The sequence below is a fragment of the Bos indicus genome, chromosome 12 (assembly GCF_029378745.1).
Source record: "Bos indicus isolate NIAB-ARS_2022 breed Sahiwal x Tharparkar chromosome 12, NIAB-ARS_B.indTharparkar_mat_pri_1.0, whole genome shotgun sequence".
In the NCBI taxonomy this organism is placed as follows: Eukaryota; Metazoa; Chordata; class Mammalia; order Artiodactyla; family Bovidae; genus Bos; species Bos indicus.
In genome coordinates, this window is record NC_091771.1 from 29482449 (window position 1) to 29507213 (window position 24765).

The window sequence follows — 24765 nt, forward strand, 5'->3', positions numbered from 1 at the left end:
CAGTCCTGTGGGCTTCCAAAATCTTTGAAAATTACGGGTAAGTCCCAAAATTATAATGCTGGCTCTGACTTCTGCACTGAGCTCCAGACTTCCATAGCAACTGTTTAATTGACATCAGCTGGATGTTTAATGATAACCGTGACAACAGCCAAGCAGTCACACGGGCTTGCTCTTGTTTTCGGACATGCCAGATCTGTCCCCACCTTAGAGCCTTCAGGTTTGCCGTCCCCCCTTCCTAGACACTGCACGCATCTCTCTCTGCATTCCTGACTGTGTATTCGGTGGGGTCTTCACTCGGCATCCCTTTCTCAGCGGCCCTCTCTGACCACTCCATCCAAACGAGTCCCCATGCCCCACCCGGTTCTGTCTCCCTGTTCTCAGTGTCTAATTTAGAACATTTATTATTATTATAAATCATCTTATTACTGGTTTATGTCCTTTTCCCTTGTACCTACCCCAACTCCTTCCAGGAATATGTGTCTTTAAAGTGAAAACATGTGCTAAAAGACTTAATGCCAGAAACAAAGTCTTCCCTTTCTTTCTTTTAATATTTATTTATCTGTCTGTACTGGGTCCTCATTGCAGTACCAAGGATCTTTAGTTGCTGTGTGTGAACTCTTAGTTGTGGCATGTGGGGTCTAGTTCCCTGACCAGGGATGGAACCCGGGTCCCCTGCATGGGGAGTCTTAGCCATTGGACCAAAGAAGTCCCAAAGCCTTCACTTACTATAGATAGAAGGAAAGCATATTTTGCAGGTGACATGTTGATAGAAAGCTTGAGGACATAAAATGATAGCACCTACTGTGTGCCAGGCATTCACGGATGCCGGGGATAACACTGTAAGGAGGACAGACAAGAGGCAAGGGTCGTCCTGGAAGGTCTGACATGTAGTAAGCGTTTAAGAAATAGTTGCTGAATGAATCTGATTGATCCATTTTAGTCCAGGTAAGTTCCATCTCTGATTATGAATAGAAGACAGCAGAAACATTCTTACAAATGTCTACTCTGTTATAAATTTTTGAGGAAAATACAGAAACAATCGCAATGGATATGTTTGTGGAAGTACTGCAGGTATTCAGTAAATCAGGCAACTCAGCACTGATATGTACACACCCGTGCCGAGCATCACTGGCAGTCTAGCACGCCCATGGCCCTTTGTTCCCAAACAGTCTGTAAAGGCTGTGTTTGTGTTTGGATTTCTATTTTGCTACAAAAAGTAAAAGTCCTATTTAGTCAGGGAGCTTGCTTTGGCTCTATCAGCAGAAGTGGCTTAAAAGCAAAAATGGCATTCTAGTGACTCCACCTGCAACTCCTTGACAGTGATACCCCAGTATTAAAATAGCCATTTGAAGTAAATTCCTACTTAAAAGGCACAGAAAATATGCAAAGGACAGTGTCTGTCCAGGAAAGTTCAGATTCAAAACTAGTTCTTAAGATACAAACTCTATGAGAATCAGTTCCAACATATTTCCAATTCATTATATAATAAAATAGATAATGGTTTTATAGACCATGTGTAAATACATCTTCAATGTCCATGGTTTTTTTTCTTTTTAAAAACTGTGTTTACCCAGCTGCCAACTTCCTCCTCTGATTTCATTATTTCCTTTTCCCCATGGCCCTCCCCACTCCCACTCCACACTCATAAATACATTGGAGAAATCAGAAACTTAGGCAAAGTTCTTTTACTTATGGTTAGGCTTACACAGTTCCAAAAAGTAAACATAATTAACAGAATACCTAAAAGTACCAGAGGAGGCGCCCCGGTATCAGCAGAAGGCACAGGTCATCGTAACAGAGAAAGCTTGATGAGACCCTTCACATGGAGATGCTTCACGTTCAGTCCTGTTAGAGGAACACTGTTCTCTGAGTGTGACGACGGCAGGCACGAGTAGGAGCTGAAGGCTTTTCTCCACGGGGTCAGGCAGCCCAGCCCTCCAGGTGCGTTATTACAGGACCACGAAGGTGGCTGTGACAGTGACGGCAACAGGAATCCCAGCTATGACAACAGTGCTGATGTCATCAGCAGTAGCTTGTCCAGACGTTTACATCCTTCAGGCGCGTCTCATCCAACCGATCACGCTGGATCCATTCCCCGGACAGACCACAAAATCCACTTTCAGAGAAATGAATCCAGTGTGTTCAGTTATCATTGAAAACACACCAGTCTTGGTATTGGCTGGTTTGGAAAAATGATAAATACTATTGCATTGTTTTGGAAATCCATATAAGCTGCAAGAAAAATGTATCGTTAAAACACACACATGGGTACGTTTGGTGGCACAGCTTTAAAACCCTATGCTTGGATATAAAAACATTATAAACAAAATTAATCATTTTTATTTTTAAAAAAGTATTTTACTATGCCAAAATTAGTTTAAGACACAGTAAAATCAAATTTTGTGCAAAGACCTTTAGAAAATGGAATTATATAATTAAATGTTAAATACAGAATAAGCTTTAAAAATTAATAGTGTATTAAATTACTATATATTAAAGCTATGATGTGGAAATTAGTGCAGTTTCAAAATACTGTTTGCAGATTTAATTCCTTAAGAACCCTGGGAAGTTGCCAAATCACCATGCAGCCCTCCCTGACACTGGGGAGGTCCTTTCTGAGTCTGGAGTCATTACGTAATATACAATAAGAATAAAATACCAGGTACAATTAATTTAATATACTTGCTGAGACTTTACACAGAACTCAGTGACTTGAATAAAATACAACGCTGTTTTTTAAATACGAGAACACTTTTCTGGCAGCAGTCAGTACACTTTTGTGTTATAAGTAGGTCATAAAGATAGGGCTTCAGGGAGAAATAGAACACAGATGAACCTCTAAAGAAGCAGAAAACTCTCGCAGAAGACTTCTTATTCTCTTTTTATGAGGCATAAACAGAAAAACAGATAAAACATAACAACCCTGATTACAGACTCCAGGGGATTTTTTCATTTGCTAGACTTTTATGATGTTTTACGAATGATCCTTAATATAGCAGTCTTCCTACTGAGTTACCAGAAAATCATTTCGATCATCAATAGTATGGTTTAAAAGTTGGCCCCATGGTAAGATCCAGGTCAAGACACCTTCTCTTCTTTATTTTATGTATAATGGTGAAGACAGTCACGTCTCTCCAGCCTCATGCCCAGCTGACACGTCCGTTATAATGAAGAGCGAGGACAGGAAGGAGACTTCTGGTACCATTTATTTTTCTGTGACAGAAATAAAGCTGCTGTTTCACAGCTTGAAAAATACACAGTAATCATTGTGTATTATAAGAACTGCATAATGCCAATGCAAGTGATTTTTTTCCCCCAGAAAAGAAAAAAAATCTGTTTTCTCTATGACTTCTTCCCCACCCCCAACTCAAAAATGACCACATCACACGTCCACCTGCAGTCAGGACGCTTCCAAAGCCATGTGTCACGCACAGGTGAGCCAAGAGACGCAGCCCAGCAGGACAGCGCAAGTCTCGGCCTCCGACCCGTGCCCGTGGGCCCCGTGCTTCACAGCTCCTCTCTGAGGCCTCTTCGGCTCTGCTGCCTGGCTCGGTCCTCCTCATCGGGCGCCAGCCACGTGAAGTAGACTTTCACGGGATCGATGTTCCAGTGCTTGTGGAAAGACACGGGAACCTGGTGAGACAGGTAGTCCTTAGGGTAATCCACGGGCCGCGCCTGCAGACAGAACAGAGAATCACACCCTCTCACTCACCGGAAACAGTCCTGCTTCAGAATAACATTTAAATGTGTGGATCGACTGCTTTCTTTCCAGAGCTGGTGTTGGTTATGGGAATCTAACAGCAAAGAGGAGAATCCTTTCCAGGAAAATCTGCCTCCAGGCTCTTTGCTTCTGCATCTCCAGGTACTTCCTTACCCCCAGCACAATGCTCTAAACACATCCGCATTCTGCTCCGAGGTTCCACAGCCATGCCCCTGAGAGATCAACCGTGGTAATATGAAAAGGTTTCCTTGGTAAGTCATTGAAGTTACTATTAAAACTTCTGCAGAGAGGCGGAAAAACTTACTTCCCAGGTCTAAAGAAACTCTGGCCATACATGGTGTGTGTATGGCGAGGTGGGGCAAGGTGTTCTGGGGGTTCCCATTGCTCGTCTGCTGTTCTGACGTGGAATCAAGCGTATGTCTTTCAGAGAAGGGAAACACAGGTCTCATCAGGGACAAGGACAGGTCTAGAAAAGGAAACACTGTAGAGACACATGGTTGATGGCTGGATGGCATCATTGACTCAATGGATGTGAGTCTGAGCAAACTCCAGGAGATAATGAAGGACAAGGAAGCCCACTGTGCTACAGTCCATAAGGTCGCAAAGAGACACAATTTAGTGACTGAACAGTAACAGCAGTAGAGACACAAAGCAAACCTGTGGTGTCCTGGGTCTACAAATGCAGTGAGGAATGGCTGCAAAGCCATTCAAGGGAAGTGTGGGGGGCCTGACTATCGGGCCATAAGACCAGGTTTGTGATGCTCTAACTCTGGAAATTTGCTAAGATGTTTCAAGCTGCCATTCATACCATCACTGTGTGAGAACTGTGTATGGGATGTAAATCATAGCTCAGTACAGCTGTAAAGCGTCTAAAATAGTTTTAACCTCCATTTGTTGCACTGTTCAGTGAGCTGTCATCTCTACAGATAAGGTTTACGTTTTGCCCAACTTACGTCCTCCTGCAGTTTTAAACCATCTCTCTCTGTGTACACAGCGCCCCCTCTGCCTATGTCGATTCTCTTTGGTATTTGGGCCCAGAGGTTGATTATCAGAGGCAGTGCAGGCTTCTGAGCATCACAGATGCTGCTCTGGGTGCACTCTACTTTTCCGGTTTTGTCTTGTTCTTTTCCGTGACCTCATTTATCAGAAATGATTTCGCAAAGAGTCGGACACGTCTGAGCGACTGAACTGAACTGAATGCTTAATAAGCCTGCACTTCACTTCCACGGATGACTCCTGAGATGCAATCAATCACTTCTGGAATCTGCGTCAATAGAGACAAAGGTATTATGGATTTATTTTTTCCCTTTAGATATATCTCCCAACAGTTCATTTTTAAGTGTGAAAAACAAGCAACAATTTTGACACTTTGCTAGATTTGCTGGTTAACATTTTGAATTTTTGGTTAACATTATGAATTTTTACATCTGTGTTCAAGAGAAACGCTGGCCTGTGGTTTACTTTTGTGATATCCCATTTTAATCCCTTTGTTAATTTTTTAGCTATTTTTTAAGTGATCTTCTTAGTGCTTGCTCCTGGGGATACAGCGTATATCTGTGGCATCATAAACTGAGTTGGGAAACATTCTTGCTGCTTCTTGAATTCAATTTCATCAATGTATAAAGGTTTAAATACATTTTCTATTTCTGAAGAAATAGACTTGCTTAAAAAGTGTGATTCTAGAAATTTCTCCACTTCATTTAAACTGTCTAATTCGTTGGCATAATTTTGGTAGGATATATAATGATGCCCCTTTTTCACTTCTGAGTTTGGCAACTTACATCCTCTCTTATGCAATGCAGGAGACTCAGGATGGATCCCTGGGTGGGGAAGATCCCCTGGAGAAGGGAATGGCTACCCACTCCTGTATTTTTGCCTGGGAAAGCCCATGGACAAGGAAGCCTGGCAGGCTACAGTCCTCAGGGTAACAAAAGAGTTGGGTACAACTTAGCAACTAACCAACAAACAACAGCAAAAACAAAACAACTGGTTTTCTGTTGGTCAAGCTAGTTAAAGGTTTATCAGATCAGAACTAATTTTTGGTTTAACTGATTTTCTGTTTCCTATTTCATTATTTGTGCTCTGATCTTTATTTTTTTTTATTTTATTTTTAAACTTTACATAATTGTATTAGTTTTGCCAAATATCAAAATGAATCCATCACAGGTATACATGATCTTTAATATTTCTTTTATTCCACATAGTTCAGATTTGATTTTATATTCTTCTGCTCTCAATGTAGAAACTTAGACTAGTAATTTAGTATCTTTGTTCCTTCCTAATATCACACAGTCAGACATGACTGAGCGACTAAGCACAACACAGCACAACATGTTTAAAACTATAAGTTTCCTAACACTCTATCATGTGAAAGTGAGAGTGTTAGTCGTTCAGTCGTGTCTGACTCTTTGTGACCCTGTGGACTGTAGCCCACCAGCCTCCGCTGTCATAGGATTCTCCAGGCAAGAATACTGGAGTGGGTTTGCCATGTCCTTCTCCAGAGAATCTTCCCGACCAAGGGATCAAACCCGGGCCTCCTGCACTGCAGGTGGATTCTTTACTGTCTGAGCCACCAGGGAAGCACGGCAGAGCACAACATGTTTAAAACCATAGATTTCCTACTAATCACTCTATAGCTGAACTCAAATTTTTGGATATGTTGTGTTCTCATTTTCTAATTTTCCTTATGATTTTTTTTTCAGCCCAAGGGTTATTTTAAAGCATGTTGTTTAATTTCTAAATATTGGGGGAATGTCTCCATTTTCTGTTGATTCTAATTTCATTCCACTGTTCTTGGGGGTGTACTATGTATGTTTTCAATCCTTTTAAATATATTGGGCAAAACAATATGACTTAGCTTCTGGTCTATCCTAGAGAATATTCCATATACATTTGAAAAAGGAAGTTTATTCTATTGTCAGATGAAATGTTTTTTATGTGACAAGTAGCTAATACTTGTCTGTTTCTCCTTTCAATTCCATTTAGTTCATGTAATGTGAAGATCTGTTAGCTATAAACATGTGTTATATTAATCATTTTTTCTCTTGATGTATTGACCTTTTGTCATGAAATGTCCCACTTTCTGTCTAGTAATATTTCTGTTCTTAAAATGTATTGTTTTGAATATTACTATAGCCACTCAAGCTCTCTTGTGATTTGCATGGTATTTTTTTTTTTAGTTTTTTATACCATTTTTTAAATTGAAATATAGTTAATTTACAGCGTTGCGTTAGTTTCAGGTATACTGCAAAGTGATTCCCTTTGTTCCAGTGCTTGTGGGAAGATATGTGTCTATACACATACAGATATTTTATGCTCACATTTTTCTTTTTTATACACGTGTATATATATACACAAGCATGTATATACATATGGTCTTTCCAGTGTACTTAATCACTCGCTTATATATTCCAGGTACCACATGGTATCATTTTCTCTCAGCCCAAAGGATTTTCTTTAGCTTTTTTAAGGGAAGGGAATGTCTGCTAGCCAAAAGTCCTTCTCACTTTTTGTTTATCTGGTAATGGCTTAAAGCTCAACATTCAGAAAACTAAGATCATGGCATCCGGTCCCATCACTTCATGGGAAATAGATGGGGAAGCAGTGTCAGACTTTATTTTTGGGGGCTCCAAAATCACTGCAGATGGTGACTGCAGCCATGAAATTAAAAGACGCTTACTCCTTGGAAGGAAAGTTATGACCAACCTAGATAGCATATTCAAAAGCAGAGACATTACTTTGCCAACAAAGGTTCGTCTAGTCAAGGCTATGGTTTTTCCTGTGGTCATGTATGGATGTGAGAGTTGGACTGTGAAGAAGGCTGAGCACCGAAGAATTGATGCTTTTGAACTGTGGTGTTGGAGAAGACTTTTGAGAGTCCCTTGGTCTGCAAGGAGATCCAACCAGTCCATTCTGAAGGAGATCAGCCCTGGGATTTCTTTGGAAGGAATGATGCTAAAGCTGAAACTCCAGTACTTTGGCCACCTGATGCGAAGAGTTGACTCACTGCAAAAGACTCTGATGCTGGGAGGGATTGGGGGCAGGAGGAGAAGGGGATGACAGAGGATGAGATGGCTGGATGGCATCACTGACTCGATGGACGTGAGTCTGAGTGAACTCCGGGAGTTGGTGATGGACAGGGAGGCCTGGCGTGCTGCGATTCATGGGGTTGCAAAGAGTCGGACACGACTGAGTGACTGAACTACACTGAACTGAACTGCATGTCTTTATTCCACTTTCATTTTGGAAGGATAGTTTTACTGATACAAAATTGTTTGTTAAATTCTTCCTTTTCTTTCTGCCTTCAGGTCTCTATTATTTCTAATGAGACATTAGCCAATAACATTTTAATTTCAATTTTCACTAGGTTTTTTTATTAAGGTTTTCACTTTCTCATTGCTTTTCAACGACTAAACATGTTCATGTGTAATCTTTTCCTGATTCTCCTGTAAGGGCCCTGTTGAGTTCCTCAGATCAACAGATTGCTTCTTATTACAATATTTGAGAAAATGTTGTTTCTTCTAAAAAAAAAAAAAAACTGTCCCATTTTTTTCTCCCTTCTCTTTTTAAAAAGAACTCCCATTAAATGTATGTTGATATACTTTATGTTTTACCACTTTGAGGACACGTTCATTTTTCTTTAGTCTCGTTTCTGTTCTTTGGATTAGGTAATTTCTATTCATTTGCCTTCAAACTTACTGATTGTTTCTTTTGCATCTCCAATCTACTGTTAAGTTCATTTAGGTAATTTCTCATTTCATTTGTTGGGTTTTACAACTATAGAGTTTCCATCTGGTTCTTTATGAAAGTTTCTGTCTTTCTATCTTGCTATTTGTTGAGTTACTGTAATATTTTCCTTTAATTATTTGATTATAGTTTTTTTTTTTAATTTTTTAATTAGGTGCTTTGAAGCCTTTGTCTGTCAAATCTAATACCTGGTCCCATTCAGAGTCCATTTCTGTTGACTGCATTTCTCCCTGAATATGTTTCTTTGCAACTTTCACCATAATTGGTTGGAAACTGGCTATTTTAAATAATGTTATAGCAACTCACAAATTTGTTCACTTTTACTACTCTTTATAAAAGACTAACTTAATTGAACTTATACCATAGACTCCTTCTCCCTGGAATGTGTGGCTGCTTTTTTCCTCAAGCTTTAATTCTCATTTTTTAGTATGATTTTCTAGAAGTCACTCCTATGCCTGAGCAACTTAATCTAATCAACTATATTAGATTATAATATAGGCAGAGATTGGACTCAGACATCTCTAGTCCATAAAGCTTCAGTCTACATTTGGATTGCAAAGGACGTTCAAAACTTCAGTGGATTTTCAAACATGCCTTGGCCTTGACTTTCTCTCAGGTTCATCACCATCCCATGCACATGCACAGAGCTTCCCAGTGGGCCAGAGAACTGCGGCTGGCTTATCCAGCCCTGCCTTCTTTAATGACTCAGTCGTGTCCGACTCTTTGTGATCCCAAGGACTAGATAGCCTGCCAGACTCCCCTGTCCATGGGATTTCCCCAGACAGGAAAACTGGAGTAGGTTGCTATTTTCTCCTCCAGTGGATCTTCCCAACCCAGGGATGGAACCCACATCTCCTGCACTGCAGGCAGATTCTTTACCAATGAGCCACCAGGGAAGCCATCTAGCCCTACTATGCTCTTATTTCCAGGGGATTAGATATTAAACTTCTGACAAATAATTTCTTCACATAATTGAAACTACAATCTCAGGCCAGTGAAGATGCAGGTTTTTCTTGTTTGTTTCCCACCCAAGTTTGACAATTTTAGCTGGCACACCTGTGGGTTTTCATCTCTTTCCCAATCAAGTTCACCCCCTGACAGAAAACTTGTTTGTTTTTTTCCAACCTGGCCCATACTGGTCAAACTGCTGCTCTCTCCAACCAAGCTGGGATGGAAATCAGGTAGGATTGGGGGTTTCAGCCAGAAAAGCTTCAGACTCTGTTGCTCTTACCCCAAACTACAGTAGTTTTTCAGGATTTCACACTTCTCGGTGCTTTCTGGTTGACTTCCAGAGTCCTCAAATGGTTACTTTGACAATTTTCTGCACAAGATTCACTGGCCATGCCATACCCATTCAGTTCAGTCACTCAGTCCTGTCCAATTCTTTGCGACCCCATGAATCACAGCACGCCAGGCCTCCCTGTCCATCACCAACTCCCGGAGTTCACACAAACTCATGTCCATTGAGTTGGTGATGCCATCCAGCCATCTCATCCTCTGTCGTCCCCTTCTCCTCTTGCCCCCAATCCCTCCCAGCATCAGAGTCTTTTCCAATGAGTCAACTCTTCGCATGAGGTGGCCAAAGTACTGGAGTTTCAGCTTTAGCATCAGTCCTTCCAAAGAACACCCAGGACTGATCTCCTTTAGAATGGACTGGTTGGATCTCCTTGCAGTCCAAGGGACTTCTCCAACACCACAGTTCAAAAGCATCAATTCTTCGGCGCTCAGCCTTTTTCACAGTCCAACTTTCACATCCATACATGACTACTGGAAAAATCATAGCCTTGACTAGACGGACCTTTGTTGGCAAAGTAATGTCTCTGCTTTTGAATATGCTATTTAGGTTGGTCATAACTTTCCTTCCAAGAAGTAAGCATCTTTTAATTTCATGGCTGCAATCACCATCTGCAATGATTTTGGAGCCTAAAAAAATAAAGTCTGACACTGTTTCCACTGTTTCCCCATCTATTTCCCATGAAGTGATGGGACCAGATGCCATAATCTTAATTTTCTGAATGTTGAGCTTTAAGCCAACTTTTTCACTCTCCTCTTTCACTTTCATCAAAAGGCTTTTTAGTTCCTCTTCACTTTCTGCCATAAGGGTGGTGTCATCTGCGTATCTGAGGTTATTGAGATTTCTCCCGGCAATCTTGGTTCCATCTTGTGCTTCTTCCAGCCCAATGTTTCTCATGATGTACTCTGCATAGAAGTTAAATAAGCCAGGTGACAATATACAGCCTTGACGTACTCCGTTTCCTATTTGGAACCAGTCTGTTGTTCCATGTCCAGTTCTAACTGTGGCTTCCTGACCTGTATATAGGTTTCGCAAGAGGCAGGTCAGGTGGTCTGGTATTTCCATCTCTTTCAGAATTTTCCACTGTTTATTGTGATTCACACAGTCAAAGGCTTTGGCATAGTCAATAAAGCAGAAATAGATATTTTTCTGGAACTCTCTTGCTTTTTTGATGATCCAGCAGATCTTGGCAATTTGATCTCTGGTTCCTCTGCCTTTCATAAAACTAGCTTGAACATCTGGAAGTTCATGGTTCACATATTGCTGAAGCCTGGCTTGGAGAATTTTGAGCATTACTTTACTAGCGTGTGAGATGAGTGCAACTGTGTGGTAGTTTGAGCATTCTTTGGCATTGCCTTTCTTTGAGATTGGAATGAAAACTAACCTTTTCCAGTCCTGTGGCCACTGCTGTGTTTTCCTAATTTGCTGGCGTATTCAGTGCAGCACTTTCACAGCATCATCTTTTAGGATTTGAAATAGCTCAACTGGAATTCCATCACCTCCACTAGCTTTGTTTGTAGTGATGCTTCCTAAGGCCCACTTGACTTCACATTCCAGGATGTCTGGGTCTAGGTGAGTGATCACACCATTGTGATCACTGGGTGATCACTGGGTCATGAAGATCTTTTTTGTACAGTTCTTCTGTGTATTCTTGCCACCTCTTCTTAATATCTTCTGCTTCTGTTAGGTCCATACCATTTCTGTCCTTTATCGAGCCCATCTTTGCATTAAATGTTCCCTTGGTATCTCTAATTTTCTTGAAGAGATCTCTAGTCTTTCCCATTCTGTTGTTTTCCTCTATTTTTTGCATTGATCACTGAGGAAGGCTTTCTAATCTCTCCTTGCTATTCTTTGGAACTCTGCATTCAGATGCTTTTATCTTTCCTTTTCTCCTTTGCTTTGGTTTCTCTTATTTTCACAGCTATTTGTAAAGCCTCCCCAGACAACCATTTTGCATGGGGATGGTCTTGATCCCTGTCTCCTGTACAATGTCACAAACCTCTGTCCATAGTTCATCAGGCACTCTATCAGATCTAGCCCCTTAAATCTATATCTTACTTCCACTGTATAAGTCATAAAGGATTTGATTTAGGTCATACCTGAATGGTCTAGTGGTTTTCCCTACTTTCTTCAATTTCAGTCTGAATTTGGCAATAAGGAGTTCATGATCTGAGCCACAGTCAGTTCGTAGTCTTGTTTTTGCTGACTGTATAGAGCTTCTCCATCTTTGGCTGCAAAGAATGTAATCAATCTGATTTCGGTGTTGACCCTCTAGTGATGTCCATGTGTAGAGTCTTCTCTTGTGTTGTTGGAAGAGAGTGTTTGCTATGACCAGTGCCTTCTCTTGGCAAAACTCTATTAGTCTTTGCCCTGCTTCATTCCGTATTCCAAGGCCAAATTTGCCTGTTAGCCCAGGTGTCTCTTGACTTCCTACTTTTGCATTCCAGCCCCCTATAATGAAAAGGACATCTTTTTTGGGTGTTAGTTCTAAAAGGTCTTGTAGGTCTTCATAGAATCATTCAACTTCAGCTTCTTCAGCATTACTGGTTGGGGCATAGGCTTAGTTTACTGTGATATTGAATGGTTTGCCTTGGAAACGAACAGAGTTCATTCTGTTGTTTTTGAGATTGCATCCAAGTACTGCATTTCGGACTCTTTTGTTGACCATGATGGCTACTCCATTTCTTCTAAGGGATTCCTGCCCGCCATAGTAGACATAATGGTCATCTGAGTTAAATTCACCCATTCTAGTCCACTTTAATTTGCTGATTCCTAGAATGTCGACGTTCACTCTTGCCATCTCCTGTTTGACTACTTCCAATTTGCCTTGATTCATGGACCTGACACTCCAGGTTCCTGTGCAATATTGCTCTTTACAGCACTGCACCTTGCTTCTATCACCAGTCACATCCACAACTGGGTATGATTTTTGCTTTGGCTCCATCCCTTCATTCTTTCTGGAGTTATCTCTCCATAGTAGCATATTGGGCACCTACCGACCTGGGGAGTTCCTCTTTCAGTATCCTATCATTTTGTCTTTTCATTCTGTTCATGGGGTTCTCAAGGTAAGAATACTGAAGTGGTTTGCCATTCCCTTCTCCAGTGGACCACATTCTGTCAGACCTCTCCACCATGACCCGCCCATCTTGGGTGGCCCCACACGGCATGGCTTAGTTTCATTGAGTTAGACAAGGCTGATTCATTGAGGCATCAGAGGGCAGACACACAAACCATAATCACAGAAAACAGTCAATCTTATCACACGGACCACAGCCATACCCATTAGTGGCATATAATTTTGGAACCGCAGAAAAACCACATGTTGTAGACACTTTGTTTTTAACAGAGAGCTATACTACACACTCCTTGAGGTCTGTTCTGAACCTGTGATTTCACAATAACCTTCCCTGACTCAAAAGAGAAGGAATGGGGCCCAGGCAACTTTGAATCCAGCTTGTTTCCACACACCCACTCTAACTCACCAAGAATCCTAGATTTTTTTTCTCTTTCTCAATATGAACAGATACACTCTCTTTTGTGAAAGTATTAGTTGCTTATGTATCATGTCCGACTCCAGTGTTCAAACATTACAAATGGAAAGTAATGTCCAAATCAGAGCAAACTCTCTTAAAAGAGGCTTAAGAATTGGAAGATAAAGCAGTGTCTGTTGGGGAGGATGGGTTTTGAGCACACTTTATGACTTTGGAAAGGTTTAAAATGTATTATGTGAATTAGCAAAATCATGAGTTTTAATGTTTGTGAAACAACACTTTTTAAATTACTTTCAAAGGACTTTTACTTACTGATTATTTTCCTTCTTTCTTTTCTCTTTACCGCTTCATTTACTAATGAATTCTTCCCTAAAGAAGCTGCTATAAAAAACTAAGACTGTGATGTGTGCTGTGTGCTCAGTCGTGTCCAACTCTCTGCGGCCCCTGGGACTGTAGCCCAGCAGTCTCCTCTGGCCATGGGATTTCTCCAGCCGAGAATACTGGAGTGGGTTCCCATGCCCTCCTCCAGGGGATCTTCTCCACCCAGGGATCGAACCTGCAACTCTTGCATCGGGTTCTTTACCACTGAGCCACCTGGGAAGCCCCAAGACTGTGATATTACCAGTGACAAATTATTTCCCTTATACACCAACAGTTTTCATTGTTCTTCCTCTCTGTGAGTGAAACATTATGAGATAGAACAAGAGAGAGGGGTCAGAGAGGATAACCTGCTTTTCTAAGTCCTCAGAACACCACATATAGGCTCAAGGTTTTAAAAGATGGCCAAGTACCTTCCGACTTGTACCAAGGAGGTGGCTTCTCAGACATTTCTTATTGTAGAGTTCTTTTTTTTAATCCTTCCTTGCAGTCCTCGAGAACGCAAAAAATGGGTTCTGCCTTTGTTGGTAACTTAAGCACTCTCTGTGCCTTGCTCAAGTTCTCCTGCAGGGCTATTTCTGTCATGCCCAAGTCTCTGTATGGCTACTGGTTATTGAATAAGCATGACAACTATATTTTCAATGTAAGGGAGGACACTTAAAATACATGTGCATTTAGATATTTCTAATTTCAAAAAGCTTTGAGTTTCTCAACAATGGGTGTGAGCTACGGTTATTTTGTAGAATTTTACATAAAATGTAAAAATACTGTAATAGGATTTCCTTCTTACCCCACATTGCAGGATGGTGACCTTATTAGCACCAACCACCCCTTATGAACATAACCTCATCTCTTCTATAACCCCCAGAATATATGCTTATTGAGATACTACACTGAAATTTAATTAGTTTAATAGCACCCAAAGAGGAGAAAGCCCAATAAAAAGGCAGCCAATGCTATAAAGACTGAGGCCAGTGGAGAACTGCAAACACTCGGTGGTAAGCAGGACAATATTGGGTCAGTCCTGATATTTCGAAATAGCATCTGATAGTTTCTAAACGCCATCAATTTTTTTTTAATACAAAAGGCGGTGGGGGGAAGGAACAGCTTCTACCTGGTCCCGCATGCAAGGATGCAGGTCAAACACCGTTTCATTTTGCACATGTTTCTGTGTTCCGTCTTCATGCTGTACAGGTACAGCATCAACCCTCTGGACAAACAGGTCTAGTTAAAGATGTCCCTGCCTGGAGCCTGTCTACACAGTTCTTAAGACTGTTTCCAGAAGAATACGTGAAGAGAAAAAAGTAGGATCTTCAAGTAAGAAGAAAATCCCCATCTCCCGCTCTGAGGTGGGAATAAAACCCTTTTTCTCACCTGATGGAAGAGAGGGCTGTGAGTCACGGGGATTCCTAACCCACTGAAGCACATCCCTAGGACCATGTCATCTGGAGCATCGTTGCTGTAGCAGCGACACTTGCTGGCGAGAAGTCTCCTGATGGCCTCTTTGCTGAAAACCATTCTGGGGGAAGCCAGAGCAGACAGAGAAGGCAGTTAGGTCCTTGCGACTGGTAATCTAAATGAGGAGATAGAGTTGAGAGCCACATTTCTCATAAAGATGTCAACATCAGTAGTGTTTCATAAAAATCACTTTTAAGTTATTTAATAAGCAATTGTATTTCTTCATGTATATCTTATACACAAATAAATAGGCAGTATTCTTTTTCTAGTATGTCACTGGAAAATTAGAAGAGTTCGTAAGTTCACACATGCTTAATGAGATCAGTAACAAAATCTGCCAACATTCCCCCAGCGGGCAGATGGACCCGGATATACAAGGTACCTAAGTCATACAAGTGATAACTGATGATGAGATCAAATCTAACTGGAAAACATGCGTGGTCCACGTGATTTCTGCTCACAGAAGCCTCCGTAAGGTGGTTTTGAGAAGGGTGGTGGGAGAAAGAGACTGATTGGTCTCCACTGGTGCTAAAACGCTGCCTGACCTGATACGCCGGGCACCTCCCAGTGGAACTCACACTGTCCCCGCCTTTCTGCGCTCTCCCTAGCGCTGCAGGAAGCTGGGGACTTTGCAGTGCCCTCCAGACTCCCTGGCCAGCTACATCCCAGCTTCATCCTGACAACAAGGGGCACATCCCTGGAGGAGGCCGTCTGCTCCTGGCTCAGCTGGTCTCTAGCCAGAGGCAGGTGTTGGGCGTGCGGGAGCCACGGGCTCCAGGAACGCTGGCACAGGCTGGCAGAGCTCTAGGGACAGTTCCCAAGCAGCAGTGGCAGCCAGTCCCGGGTCCGCCCCAGGTGCTGCATTGCTAGCCTGACAGCAGCGGTGGCCGCAGCAACCTGTACCAGTGGGCTCTCAAATCCAGCACCTTCTGCTCCTCCAGCCTCGGGAACAACAGCACTTCCTGGAGTTACTGAGCTCTGGGTAAAGCCACCAGCTCCCTTTTTGTCCTCTGGCCCTTTCCAATACCTTGTACCAAGTTCCTGCAATAAATTCTCTTCTTTTTAAGCACAGATCAGTTTCTAGTTTCCCTTCTGGTCCTAGAGTAGTACTAGATATTTTCGTATCATGAATAACCCAAGAGCTGATAGGACTAAAATGATTCACAAGTTCATTCCCAATAAGCAAAGACTTTACTGACAGCAAAACTATCTGTGTATCCATATATTCCATCGGCAAATAGAGGGTCTCACAGTAAGTCCTCAATAAAGGTCTGATGATCCGCATTTATAAAGCTCTTCCTGAGGGAGGGAAAGAGGACAGAGCCCTTGAGCACAGTCCCTGATGCAAACACATCCGTTCCCACTCAGCGGGGCTCAGTTCAGAACTGTGTAACCAGCACCAGTGACCACGGCCGGTGAAGCAGCAACATGGAAGACTCCCTGCCTTTGCTGACATGTCACAAGACTGGATGGAATATGACAAGACGACAAAGAAGCTCTTTATTTAAGGTGATACAAGGAAATAGGGCTGTACAAGAAGAAAAATGGTGCTATGAACTATACAAAAGGGAACTGCAAGTTTGAAAACTCACCATGAATGGCCTCTCTTAAAAATCGAGCATTCATCAGTGACTCAAAATGGCTTAAAGACTTTAAATGTAAGACAGATACCATAAAATTAGGAAACAGCATAGGTAAAACCTTCTCCAACATAAATGGTACAATGATTTTTCTTAGGTCAGCCTCCCAAGACAATAGAAATAAAATAAACAAATGGGACCTAGTCAAACTTACAAGCTTTTGTACAGCAAAGGAAGTCATGAAAGAAAGACAACCTATGGAATGGGTGAAAATATTTGCAAATGATGCAACAAGGGCTTAATCTCCAAAATATTCAAATAGCTCATACAGCTCAACAGAAAAACAACCCAAACACTGAGCAGAAGACCTTAACAGACATTTCTCCAAAGAAGACATACAGATAGCCAATAGGCACAGGAAAAGATGTTCAACATCGCTAATTATTACAGAAATGAGAATCTAAAACTACAGCGAGGCACCACCTCACACTGGTCAAAATGGCCATCATTAAAAAGTCTACAAATAACAAATGCTGGAGAGGGTGTGGAGAACAGGGAACTCTCTCACACTGTAGGTGAGAATGTAAGCTGATGCGGTCACTATGCAAAACAGTATAGAGGTTCTTCAGAAAACTAAAACTAGAATTACCATATGATCCAACAGTCCCACTCAGACAAAACTATAATTCAAAAGAGACATGCACCCCTGCATTCACAGCACTATTCACAGCAGCCAAGACGTGGAAACTAAAATGTCTAACAGACGAATGGATAAAAACGATGCGATACATACACACACACACACACACACATGCACAATGGAATGCTACTCAGTCATTAAAAACAAAATGAAATAATGCCACTTGCAGCAACATGGATGCAACTAGAGGTTATCATATTAAGTGAAGGTATCAGAAAGAAAGACAAATACCATGTAATAGCACTTTTTATGTGGGATCTAAAATATGGCACAAATGAATCTATTTACAAAACAGAAACAGACTCATAGAAAAGAGACTTGTGGTTACCAAGGCGGGGAAAGAGGGATGGAATGGGAGTTTAGAGTTACAGACGTAGGTGTTAGTCAGTCGTGTCCGACTCTTTGCAACCCCATGGACTGCAGCCCACCAGGCTCCACTGTCCACAGAATTCTCCAGGCAAGAATACTGGAGTGGGCTGCCATTTCCTTCTCCTTATAGATGCAAGCTATTGCATTTAGAATGGATAAACTACAAGGTCCTACTGACTAGCACAGGAACTATATCCAGTCTCCTGGATAAACCATAGTGGAAAAGAATATTTGAGAAGAATGTCTATATAACTGAGTCACTTTGCTGTACAGCAGAAATGAGCACAACACTGTGTAAACCATCAGTTAAAAAAATAAAAGTAAAAAATGTTAATTATAAAAAAGATGTTGAAAGGGTATAAGACTAATAATATGACTTCCTTTAACATACAATATAGTAATTTTAAAAATAGTTTTAAAATAAGGAAGACTAAAATAGGAGCCAGGGACTTGCCAAGGGCGTACCTGCAAATCAAGACACCTGCAGAAGTGTGTCAGAAACAGGCCAGACCTGTGCTGGGCTCTGAGCAGATGAACAGGTCATGGTGGCCTCTCTGGGCAACAGAACCGAGGCCTCTTCCAAGGAGGAGCCAGATCACCAATGACATCCTGAGCACAGCTTCATACCCAAACATATGTAAGCACTTTTTAAGAAAACAGTTATTGAACTAATTATCTCTAATTACCCAAACTTTCAAGGACTAAGCAACAAAGTGGAAAACAGACAGCTGGATTCTAATAGTGCAAAGGTCTCATTTTCCACACATACATCACTGGAGTCCACACTCCTGGGTTATCCCTGATAACTGGGGCTTAAGAGGGTGATTTAAAGCAATGGTTTTCAAAAATTTATTCGACTCTAAACCACAGTGAGGAAACAGAAACACAGTCCATATGTAACCATTTATGTTTTGTGTATGGGTGTAAAACTGAAAAATACACATAACATTTGCTACATAATATATCTATTTTATTCTGTTCTGTTCTATATTTCATTATTTTTAAATGTTGGTTGTGATCCATTAACTGGTTTTTAAAAGCCATTGATTGATTCTGACTTGCTGTTTAGAAAAAAAGCATGTTGGTTCTTAAGTTAGATCATCAGAAAAATCTCTTGTAACATCAGAGAAACTATTATGCCTGCAGCTTTTATCAAAGGCAGAAATGAGACAATCTCATGAAGAATGTTTCTGCATCTTTGTGAAGTGCTGCTATGAACAGAACATGACACTGGTCCATGTTAGTCATATAAAGATCAGTACCAGTGTTCATGCATCTGCTTATTCATTTGTCCCCTGGACCCTGTAAAACTGCGTCTCCACGACAGGCAGTGAGGATGGAATGAGAAATGAGATGCAGGTGTTGCCTTCAAATAATTCATAATTTGGGTAGAAAACAGGAAAGTAAATAGGCAATTAAATGATAATGGTCACCATAATGTGCTTCGTGTATATGAGGAAAGTATCTAACCCAGATTCAGGAGCCAGACTAGCTTAGGGCTTGAGAATGATATATTGTCCACGAGAAGCAGAAGGATTAGCCAGGTGACAGAGGCGGAAGGCGGCCGGGGGCGCGGTGGGGAACTGTGCTGTGAAGAGAGCAGCAGACGCCGTATGTGAGGGAAGCGTTAAAAGACAGCGCCTCTGAGGAACTGAAAGAGGTTCAGCACGAATTCTCTCAGGATGAGGGCGAAGATAAACGAGGCTAAGACGATAGAACAGCATCTGCCAAGACAGAGGCAGACCTGGTGAGCCCCAGTGAGGAAACTGGACTTTATCCCAGTGGAAATGAGGGGCTGTACAAGGGCGCGAAAGACTTCCACTCCCCTGGTCCCGCAAAGAAAAACCCAAATAAGATACAAATCACACTAACCTAAGGAACTGCTGAAGAGATGAGTGAGTGGAAGCCTAGATGAGCCGGCTTTCAGGGAAGAGCCTTGCCCGGGAGAGAGGGTCTGGGGGTGGGAAGGCAGGAGGAAAGACAGGTTAGAGACGTAGCCCCAAGGCCGGGTCTCGAGCACCTGGGGGCTGGGGGTTAGGCCAACGGGAAGTGGTTAAAAGTGAGGCCCGATCCAGGTCAGTGTGAGTCTGGTTGAAATCTGAGCGATCATCTTCTAGTCAGATGCCTGCAGTAGGAGAGGAGAGTTCAGACTAACAGCAACAGGAAGGCAGCGCAGCCTCTGAGCAGGGAGCGAGAGGACCACAGAGAGTCTCTGACATCAGCACAGCAGGGAGGAGGACGAGGGGCGGGGGGACCAGGAGGCTATGGCTCTGCCCCTTCTGGGGTCAAAGTATTAACACATTCCTGCTGCAAAATATATCGACCCAAGTACAAAGCACAGTTGTTCAGCTGCTCAGTTGTGTCCGACTCCTTGCGACACCATGGACTGCAGCATGCCAGGCTTCCCTGTTCTTCACTACCCTTTACAAAAGGGGAAACTCTGGCTTAATGGACACCAGCCCCTCACCCAGGATACTGATGCATTACCACAAGGCTGCAAAGAGCTGGAACCTTCTTAAATGATGACGAGCTCAACACTCCTCGGCTTGATGCTTTAGTGTCTTCTCCAAGGCCTCTGTGGACCCCTGCTTCCTACTGCTAATGGCCTCAGGTAGATCAACAAAGATCAGAACTTGCCCAGGCCTGGTTATCACTAGGAAAGGCCACCTCCACAACCATACTTCAGTCACCACTAACCAGGCCAGACCAAAACGGGAACCCCTGGAAGACCACCCTGTAGTTGTAGGCCCGGTTCTAACCTAGGGGATTGCCAAGTAAGAATAAAAAGTCCGAGGGTTCAGAAACCTACAATCCAGTGAATGCTGCCCACCACATAGTGGATACTCAACAAAACCTGCTGAATACGTGTAAATCACTACAGTGGATAAGAAGATTCTCCCTAAACACCCAGCAGCAAATACTATAGAAACAACAGAACAGGCTAACTGCTTGACTGATTCACCTACACAAATCAAATCAAAATCTCTCCCCATAAGAGATTAGGCAGAAGCTTACCTAAAAGCACTGATTCTTAACTATATTTAAAACCCATAAATCCCACACAAATATCCCATAATTGCTTAAATCTAAACTTCTGTAACTACTCTTTTCCCCAAATACAATCAATAAGCACGGGATAATTAAGAAGTCTAATGAATTATTTTCTGAAATGAAAATCTAGACCCCAAATTTTTTTCATTCAAACAGACGATCAAAACTAACTGGCCACCTAGAAGCAATCACTACTACAGGCACATTTCTACCAACTATCATCTATATATATCATCTATATATACATACATTTATATATATATAATTTCTTCAAGGAATAAAATGTTCTTCACTGTGGGTTCTTTTTAATGTTCACGTTCCTATCATAGTAACAGCTCCCCCCATTTACAGAGCTCTTAGGTATCAGCCTAGAGCCCATAGCACAGACCCACCCCTGCATCCCGGAAACAGAAGTGCAATTTCCAGAAAGCCAAGCTTATAGTTACCCTCCTCCTCCTGTGACGTAGCTGTAGCCACCGGTGCCCAGCCCGTAGCCGTAACGCTCTCCCAGAAACACGGGTTCACGGGTGTCGTAGCAGCTCAGCAGGTGCCGGAGCCTGGAGATGCTAAGATTCCCAAGGGAACAGAAGCGACAGTTCCTTAATTCAAATGTGTCTGCAGAATACATATTTTACGGTTCTTACATCCCACTGGTTATACTCTGCAATACTCCCTCTCAGTCACAGAGATGAAATTCAAGAGACTTACAGAAGAAAGATTTTTAAAAAGAAAAAAACTTGATGTACACTGTACATCACTGGAAACAGGAGAGAAACTGAGAAACAAGGGTCTCCCCCTGTTTTCACAAGCCCAGACCAGCAGTGGCTGCCTTGTGTGCATGGGCAGCGTGGCCAGGCGAGGAAGGAGGGTGGCCAGTGGTCTGCTCCCCACTGAATGAACTCCTCAGTGTACCTTTTCAGACCTCGCTGGTATCTGTAACAATCCTTGATGGCTAAAAAAGGAACCTGTAAAGTACAGATGAGTCCTTGGCAGGCAGGTGAAGGCAAGGCGGGAAGGGAATTTGGGCAGCAAAGCTTTCCAGGGGGCCTTCAGATTGTGGCACACCACTGCACTGTACTTACGGCCTCCTCTAGGGAGGCTTCCCTAATCCATGGCCTTTTGTGTCTGTCTGTCTATACCTCTGGCCCCTATGCCTCCTTGTCGTATGTCAACAGTGACAGCTTCCACAGGGCTGTGGGAATATCCATTAGCTGCTCAGAAAAATGCATTTATTTGTCATTCACTTTATTCTCAGTTTCATCTCCTTTAACGGTTCCTCGGTTTTTTTAATCTTTCATGACACTGGTATTTTTAAAAAATAAATGCCCACCCCCCTTTTAATAGATTGGTCCTCATCTTGGGTTTGTCTGATGTTTCCTCGTAACACAGGCAAGGTTACACATCCTCAGGTGCTGCAGGGACACAGAAGGCATGCCGTCTGGCCTGCGGCATCCGCCTGTCCTCCACTGGGAGGGTCTGTTTTGATCACACGGTGCTGCCCGGGGTCTCCCCTGGACACTTGCTATTTTGCCTTTGCTGTTTCTCAGAGTCTCCGGCAGACACTCTAACACTAGCAAGTATCCTGGTCCTCATTAAAACTTATCCCTAGTTTGGCATCCGTCAGTTTCTTGCCTGAATCAGTCTTTACTCTGATGGTGTCAGAGAGATGACTTTTCCAGCTCCATCAACCAGTCAGAACTCCTTGCTCCCTGCTAGCCAGAATCTGCCCGCTGTGGACTGAACTGTGTCCCACGCACAACATTCATATGCTGAAGCCTTAACCCCCCAGGTGACTATATTTGGATATGGGGCTGAGAGAGTTAATTCCTAGGCAGGTTGATAAGTCCAGGGTCCCCAAGGAGGAGAAAGGGGTCTGGGGCTCTCGAAGTGGAGACAGGGCTCTGGAATTCTCAGGGAGGAGGAAAGGACAAACATCTTTTTTCTTTCCTCTACATTCCTTAGTCTCAGTCCCATAAAATGTTTCCTTTAAGCCCAGAACTGATGATTACACAACAACTCAGTTTTAACTCTGTACTAAGGATCATATAGGGTTTCCCTGGTGGCTCAGAGGTTAAAGCGTCTGCCTGCAATGTGGGAGACCTGGGTTTAATCCCTGGGTCGGGAAGATCCCTTGGAGAAGGAAATGGCAAGCCACTCCAGTATTCTTGCCTGGAGAATCCCATGGATGGAGGAGCCTGGTGGGCTACAGTCCACAGGATCACAAAGAGTTGGACAGGACTGAGCAACTTCACTTTTCAAGGATCATATAACAACAATATATCCTGCTTGAGGACAGGCTCTCCTTTCTGAAAACCTTCTGGCTAATCTGTTATCTTAAAATGTAAATTATGGGAGTGGGTCTAGTAAGATGTTTACAACCTTGACACATTCTTTCAATTTATTCCAATAACTAATTTTAAAAGTATTTAACTCCCTTGCTTAGGCTATCAAGGGGCGGGGGGCGCTCTCCATCCCCTTTCTGATATCTATGTCAGAAGCTTTCTCTGTCTCCTTCTATACTTTAATAAAACTCTGTTGCACAAAAGTTCTTGAGTGATCAAGCCTGGTCCCTGATCCCGAAGTTAAATCTTCTTCAGAGATCACGAATCCGACACGGTTCCCCGTAAGCTATCAGGGCCTAGAAGGAGGTTCAGTGAAGTCACCAGTGTAGGACTTGGATGCGACAGAACTTGTGTCTGTATGAGAGGAGACACCAGAGAACACTCTCCATGGCAGACAAAGAAGAGGTCCCGCGAGCACACACCAGGCCAGCGGCCACCCTCAAACCAAGAGAAGAGCCATAGAAACCTGCCTCACCAGCACCTTGATCTTGGACATCCCAGCCTCCAAAACGAGAAATAAATTTCTATTGTTTAACATAAATTATTTTGTTTATTATTTGGTATTTTGTTATGGAGCTAGATCTGCCTCATTACTTTTTTATTATAAGCATGAACTTATTGCTTCCTAATTGTCATGGTTCCTAATCCATTATCATCCTCAATGACACTAATGCTTGTCCCAGATTCCACCAACGGGAACCTCTTCAAGCTTGCTCCTGTGTCCTCTTAACATGCATTCTTCTTTCTTTCTTTTTTTTCCTAAGCACTTCCTAACTCTCTGGCATAAGAAAAAAAAAAGTTAAAATGTCTTCCTATATTTTCCTTGCCTCAACCTTAAAATCAGCTCTTTCTCTGAGAAGGCCTGGTTCCTTTTAGTAGGAAAGTTGTAGTATTAGTTCTGTTCATTAGTTGCTCGGTGCTACTGGGGATCTTGGTATCTGGTCTTCTTTGGTGTGAAGAACTAGAAAGATATGTGTGCGCACACACACACACACACACTGTAAAAACCATGAGTCTAATGGAAATTATGAATTCTTAGAGATTTCTCTACTTCCAGTCTTCCAGCCTATCAGCTTGACCTGGCCCATCCATGTCCTTCCACAGTGAGAACCATGGCTCCCACCCAACACTATTTCCACTTAGCATTCTACTCAGTCCTACAACCTACCTAACGTACCTTCAGAGTTGCTTCATGACAAAAAACAGACCGACTGAAATCTCAGGAGTTCTTTGGCATCTCCACTTCTCTACCCCTGAAGGTGTGTCTCTAAAACCTATCTTCAGCAGTATTTGCTTTATATTTTCCCTTCAGTGTGATTATGTTTTCATCTGAAATACAGTTAGTTTGTTTCAGCTTTCTCCTCATCCTTATTGATTTTTCCCATCCTTATAGATTCATTTTATTTTTCAATAGGTAAAATATGAGCACACTTCCCAAAGTCAAAACTAAACAAAGAGATAGAAAAGGGGCACACATACCCCACCTCCATCTACCCCACGCTCCCACCCACCCCTCTGTGGGAACTACTTCATGGACTTCCAGTTTATCTGCCCACTTTGTTTTTGAACAGCTAAGTCCACATGGGTATGTTTTATTTCCCCTTCTTTCTTACACACAGGGAAGCAAACAAAATA

The 24765-nt window shown here is 42.4% G+C and overlaps 1 protein-coding gene across 2 annotated transcripts in view; it reads right to left on the reverse strand.

The window, feature by feature from the left end:
• Positions 1-1670: 1670 nt before the first annotated feature.
• The window catches only part of B3GLCT (beta 3-glucosyltransferase), a 118187-nt gene continuing 95092 nt past the window's right edge, over positions 1671-24765 (reverse strand). For both annotated transcript variants that reach the window (XM_019971744.2, XM_070800205.1), the window contains exons 13-15: positions 21235-21354; positions 15005-15149; positions 1671-3675 (exon numbers count right to left, since the gene is read on the reverse strand). In XM_019971744.2, the coding sequence (XP_019827303.2) occupies positions 3508-3675; positions 15005-15149; positions 21235-21354 (433 nt within the window). In that variant the 3' untranslated portion in view covers positions 1671-3507. The remainder of the gene's footprint in view (positions 3676-15004; positions 15150-21234; positions 21355-24765) is intronic.